The sequence below is a fragment of the Emiliania huxleyi genome (genome assembly GCF_000372725.1).
Source record: "Emiliania huxleyi CCMP1516 unplaced genomic scaffold EMIHUscaffold_5, whole genome shotgun sequence".
Lineage (NCBI taxonomy): Eukaryota > Haptophyta > Isochrysidales > Noelaerhabdaceae > Emiliania > Emiliania huxleyi.
In genome coordinates this window covers 265260-271259 of record NW_005198244.1, presented here as the reverse complement: position 1 = coordinate 271259, position 6000 = coordinate 265260, and the positions used below count along the sequence as shown (strand labels likewise).

The window sequence follows — 6000 nt, the reverse complement described above, 5'->3', positions numbered from 1 at the left end:
GCGTTTTCTCTTTTCTCGCGTGGTCCCATTTTCGTTTCAGCGGATCAGGGCGCCAACAGCGTTTATTTACTCGCTTCGGCACAAGGCGTGTGACCCTATGAGAGACAGCCGTGTTCTAATCGACCACTTGCTCATGCAGCGAGAAGTCGCTGTCGCTCTCATCATCCGCTGCGCTCTCATCATCCGCTGCCGGCCCCGCTGCAGCCTCCACCCCCGCCCCCGCCTCCGCCTCCGCCCCCGCCCCCGCCCCCGCCGCCTCCGCCCCCGCCGCCGCCAGCCGCGCCGCTGCCGCTCGGAGCCGCGGCGGCGGCGGTGATGCACTACTCGTCCAGTGGATTAGCGTACGTGGGAGGGATGCTGGCAGTGGGCTCGGAGGGGGAGACCACGGACGAGGGCGAGGAGGGGAGCGAGGACGAGGTTGAGGTGGAGGCGGCGCTGGAGGCAGCAGCGGGGCCGGCAGCGGATGATGAGAGCGCAGCGGATGATGAGAGCGACAGCGACTTCTCGCTGCATGAGCAAGTGGTCGATTAGAACACGGCTGTCTCTCATAGGGTCACACGCCTTGTGCCGAAGCGAGTAAATAAACGCTGTTGGCGCCCTGATCCGCTGAAACGAAAATGGGACCACGCGAGAAAAGAGAAAACGCGCAATGTCGCAAGAACTCACGCTCTCAGTCTCGCAGCGTGCGTCGCACCGCAGGTCGCAGCGCCGCGCCCCAACGCCCAAGGGGCCAAGCCCAACAGCAACACAGAGACGAGAGAGCCAGCCAGCATCCGAGACGCGAGAGCGACGGAGAGCATGCACCAGCGAGCAGCGTGGATGTGACCGTGCATCACACGGGTGAGGCTAACCCAACGTCGCCGCCGCAACGCCGCGACACAGCCGTCAGCCGAGCCCGTCGGTGCCCCCGACGTGCCACACCTCGACATACGACATGACGCCACAGCGCCACAGCTGTCTCCTAGTGGGTGTGTCGTGGACTGGTCGCCTTACGACGGAGGCACAGCCCGGGGCCAATACTGTAACGAGCATACGCGAGCATTTGTGCCAGGAACCCCATACTAATCCACGCTCGCTGCACTGGGTAAGACGCTCAGTTGCCTCCCCACCTCAGCCCCGAGCCAAGTGCTGCCCGTGGGAGGCGAGGCGCGTTCCCCCGGGACAGCAATCTCGCCCCACGAGACAACTGTCCGCGCCGGCGTCGGGCCCGACGCGTCTCCGCCCCGCCCGACGTTCGCCGCCTGTGCCGACGCCCTCGGTGAAGGCAGGTCGTCGCTGCTATCGCCGCCTCCTGGCGCTGCGTATCGCCCGCCGCCTGCCTCTCCGCAGCTGGTGCTAAAGAGTGCCTCTTTGTGGGGTGCGGAGACGCCGCGCACCGCCGGTCTGGAGGAGGGCTCAGCCACTGCGAGGGTCCTCGTCGGTCGGCTGTTCCCTCTGATTTTGGACCTTGATGAGCGCCAGCTATCCTCCTCGGAGTCGGAGTCGGAAGACGACGCGTCAGATTCCTCATTGCCATTCTTGTTGGCATAGAGCATGCCACGGCCGCGCCCGCGCCCGAGGCTGCGAGATGGTGCGACGGGCACATTACTCGGAAGCAGTTGGGGTTCTTGCGCGTCGCCGTCGTTTTGCGATGGCGGCGAGGTTGGCGAGGTCGGCAGAGAGGCAGGTGGAGTTGGCGGGGACTCGTACGAGGATGGAAGCGAGGATCGGACCTCGCGAAAGATGGCCTCCATCCGACTGCTAAGCGACTCGTCGCGGAGGATGTTGTACCCGCTGGGCGGTGCCGATCCTGCCACCTCTGAAGCGAACTCTGACGCCGTTGCCTCCTCCGAAGCGAACTTGGGCGAGGCGGCCTCCAGCACCGCCCATCGCTCGCGACAAACTTCAGCGTCAATGCCGAGTTCTCTGGCCGCCTGCGGAACAAACGCTCTTCTCATACCGTGCGCGCGGTCCCAGTGCGGGTGGTGTGGTCGGGTGCGTGGCGTGTACGTTGCCACCTTGTCGAAATCGAAGTAGTGTCGCCGCACCGCTAGCGCAAGCCGCTCGGCATTGTCGCAAACGCCTAGGTTCGGCAGTTTTGTCGGCACAGCCAGTGCGACCAGCAGATCGTCCGCCTCGGTCGGAACGCCCATCGGATGTGTGACTGTGCGATGACGTTACGGCTAACGGACGGCCGCGACGGCGTGAATACAAAGAGTGAAGAAACTGGCGCGCGGCGGCGGCTGCGGCGACGCCTTCGCCGCCGGCTTCCTCTTCGGCTGGTGCGGGTCTCGAGACGTGCAGCGCGGGCTGGTGTACGGCTGCGCGTGCGGCGCCGCCGCGGTCGGCATCACAGGCGGGTACCTGTCCCGATCCCTCGCCCCGACCCTGCTCCCAACCCTCACCCTCGCCCTCACCCCTCACCCTCATCCTCACCCCTCACCCGCACCCTCGCCCTCACCCTCACCCTCATCCTCACCCTCACCCTCGCCCTCACCCCTCGCCCTCACCCTCACCCTCATCCTCACCCTCACCCTCGCCCTCACCCCTCGCCCTCACCCTCACCCTCACCCTCACCCTCACCCTCGCCCTCACCCCTCGCCCTCATCGGCGCCACCAGGCGGGTCCGAGCCTCTCAGGACTCAGCGCCACGTCTGAGGGAACTAGGAACGCGTCTACCAAACATACGCGACATACCCTTACGAGACTTTGAAGAGTACAATGTATGCCTGAAGGCGCGACAGGCGAGTGAGGCACTCTCTCTCTGCGATCAGGCGCTTGGGTGCTCGCGCAGCCACTTGGCCGCATCGTCGCGGCAAGCTTGGCTGGTGTCTGTGGTCGAGCAGCCCTGCATCTTGCGAAACCAGCGAGCAGTCTGCTTGTCGTCCTTCTTGAGGCCCCACTTCTCATGTCGGTGACCCCAGCCACTCAGATAGCAGGCGTGCTCCGACCCTAGCCCGCAGGCCGTGCCGAGAAGGAGCAGCCCTCGCGCGGTGTCGCGCGCGACGCCCTTTCCACCGAGTAAGGCCCGTGCGCACTTAATTAGCGGATCCGGTTCGTCCAGCTCCGCCGCCCGCTCAAACCACTCGAAGGCCTGCTTCGGGTCCACCGCCAGTCCCTTCTGCCCGTCCCTGTACCAATAGCCGATTTGCGTCATTGCGCCACTGTCGCCGCCCTCCGCCTTGCGCCGCGTCTCCGCCACCATCTTCCCGTCCTTGATCCGCTTCTGCCACGCCGCCGCCTTGTCGCCGCCAATCGCGCCGCTCTTGACCATGCGCTCGATGTTGTTGCGGACCTGCACCGCCGGCAGGAGCCGCGCGCCCATCGGCTCGTTGGTGATCGGCGACTTGAGCGCCTCCGCGCTGCGCCCTCTGATGTGCGCCTCGATGGCGCTGCGCTCGTAGACGCGCCCATCCTCCGCCGTCACCGGGTCGACCGGAAGCTCCTGCGTGATTGGGCAGACGAGTTCCTCGGCCATCTCGTCGATGGCGCTGCGGAAGCGCGTGTTCTCCTCCCGCGTCGCCGTGTCGGCGGCCGCACGCTTGCGTGGCGGCATGGCAGCGAGAAGGTGCTGGAGACCCGCTCCGATTTCTTTGATTGCACTCTCCTATCCCCTTCGCAATCTGCATCATCCCCAGGGCCTCCAGGGCTCGCACCTCAACCTCTCATAGACCAGCGCAAAGCGCCATAGGACGTATTTTCTTGTCAATAACAAGGTCTATGTATGTATGTAGGAAGAGGGCCCAACTTCAGCTATGTTTTTAGCAATACCTTTATGTGATGTTACAGGTGGGTTAAGAGGGAGATGTGCGCGAGCTGCGGGACCGCCGGGACGGCGGGCGGGTGATTGCGACACGCCGCCACTTTTGGCGACTTTTGGGACGCGCGTCGATCGGCCGAGATTCGGCATGGCAGGCGAGGGTGTCACGGCCATGATCGTGGCTGCTGACGCCGGCGACAACCCGCTGGCGGACCGCCGCGAGGACCGGAAGGCGGCGGCAGAGCGGGAGAGGAAGGCCAAGGTGGCGAAGGTCGCCTCGCAGGCGACGAACGCGATGGCGGCAGTGCGGGCGCAGCTCGATTTGCGGGAGAAGGGGGCAGCAGACAAGGCGGCGAACAAAGCCAACGACGACGCGGGGGCGCCGGTGAGGGCGTCGTCTACGATGCTCGAACGAGTGTTCGCTGCCCGCCTCGACGGTCCGGACAAATACGTTGTGGCTCGACGAAAGGAGCGAACAATACCAAACAACTCTAACACTCACACGTCATTTGGGGCCTGGAGCCCTGTTCACGCGCGCGCGAGACGTGCAGACAGGGTTGCCAGGTGAGAGCGAATGGCGCGGTTCACGCCTCGCACAACAGAGAGAGAGATGCGCTCTGCATGGTGGGACATAAAGAGAGCGAGTACTTGGGCGAGTAGGCTGTGCGGTCAACGCTGCCGCGCGCGACTTTGCGCGCGAGGCGGCGCAGCTTGAGAACGGCGGTGGGCGAGAAGCCGCCGCCGAACGTCTCGTGGAGCAGCAGGTTGAAGTTGTTGCGCTTGACAAAGATCGCGTCGTGGTAGAAACCGCGATGCGCGCCTTGACGTAGCCGTGGCCGGTCTTGTGGGAGAAGGGTTGGCCGGGCTGCCCGCGCGCCTTGCAGCCCATGTTTAGGCGGCGGGCCTTCTCTTCGGTGCTGCCAAAGGCGTAGGAGTGGCCAACGGAGGCGGGCGTGCCGCCACTCGAGGCGTTGCCAACGCCCGGCGAGGAGGTCTTGACAATACCAAACAACTCTAACACGCACACGTAATTTGGGGCCTGGAGCCCTGTTCACGCGCGCGCGAGACGTGCAGACAGGGTTGCCAGGTGAGAGCGAATGGCGCGGTTCACGCCTCGCACAACAGAGAGAGAGATGCGCTCTGCATGGTCCATGGTGGGACATAAAAGAAAGGGAGTACTTGGGCGAGTAGGCTGTGCGGTCAACGCTGCCGCGCGCGACTTTGCGCGCGAGGCGGCGCAGCTTGAGAACGGCGGTTTGTCAACTTCAGAATCGTGCTTTTTTTTGGTTGTTTTGCTTTTTTGCATTTTGGGTTAGGGACGAGCGCGAAGGACCGATTGCGGTGAAGGACCGCAGGTTAGGGACCGATCGCCGCCGCTCACGCCAGCGGACGGTCGTCGTCAGTGATGTTAGCTACGCCACCGTCTACCTCGTGCGACATGCGCTCGCCCGCATCGAGCGAGCAACGTGTTCGACCGAGCGGCTTGCTGTGCGGACGGCTTCTTGTGGCTCTCGTCGAGAGCGTTTTCCTGGGGAGTCGACGGGCCCCCGGGGGCGACGGGGGTGCTCTCCGGCCGCGGCGGCCGAAAACGGGGGTCTATGTTACGGTATGTTAATGAAGTGATGCACTTGATGCAAGGGTGCCATTGTGCTCTACTATAAAAGTTGTGTCAGATGCCCAAGTCTCAGACACTGAATCCTTAGCGGAGCTGAGTTCTGATATGCGGCATAGACGGTGTGAAGCCAGCGCACAGCGCCATAGGAGGTATTTTCTTCTCAATAACAAGGCTGTGAACACGAGCAACCGGAGTGACGACGGGACCGGGCCGATGTCAGCCGACCACACTGTCTTCAAGGCTGTGCGCTTAAACGACAGTGCTGCACTTCGCTCGCTGCACGCGCTTGGAGCGGCGGCGAGCCTCTCGGCGGCGACTGGAAATGGGCACACTCCCGCTCACGCCGCCGCATCATACGGCCACGCCGACTGCCTGCGGGCGCTGCATTCGCTTGGGGCGGCGGCGAGCCTCTCGGCGGCGGCTGCGAACGGGCGCACTCCCGCTCACGAGGCCGCATCAAACGGCCACGCCGACTGCCTGCGGACCCTGCACGCGCTTGGAGCGGCGGCGAGCCTCTCGGCGGCGGCTGCGAACGGGCGCACTCCCGCTCACGCCGCCGCATCATACGGCCACGTCGACTGCTTGCGGACCCTGCACGCGCTTGGAGCGGCGGCGAGCCTCTCGGCGGCGGCTGCGAACGGGCGCA

The 6000-nt window shown here is 64.8% G+C and overlaps 2 protein-coding genes across 2 annotated transcripts; one reads left to right on the top strand and one right to left on the bottom strand.

The window, feature by feature from the left end:
• Positions 1-2749: 2749 nt before the first annotated feature.
• Positions 2750-3535, bottom strand: EMIHUDRAFT_196929 (hypothetical protein; the record flags this gene model as incomplete). The annotated part of the gene is made up of 1 exon (XM_005766913.1): positions 2750-3535. The coding sequence occupies one exon, from the start codon at positions 3533-3535 to the stop codon at positions 2750-2752; it is 786 nt and encodes a 261-aa protein (XP_005766970.1).
• A 352-nt stretch (positions 3536-3887) lies between these two features.
• Positions 3888-5084, top strand: EMIHUDRAFT_196928 (hypothetical protein; the record flags this gene model as incomplete). The annotated part of the gene is made up of 2 exons (XM_005766912.1): positions 3888-4176; positions 5056-5084. 2 exons carry the CDS (start codon positions 3888-3890, stop codon positions 5082-5084), a joined length of 318 nt encoding a protein of 105 aa, XP_005766969.1.
• Positions 5085-6000: the final 916 nt, after the last annotated feature.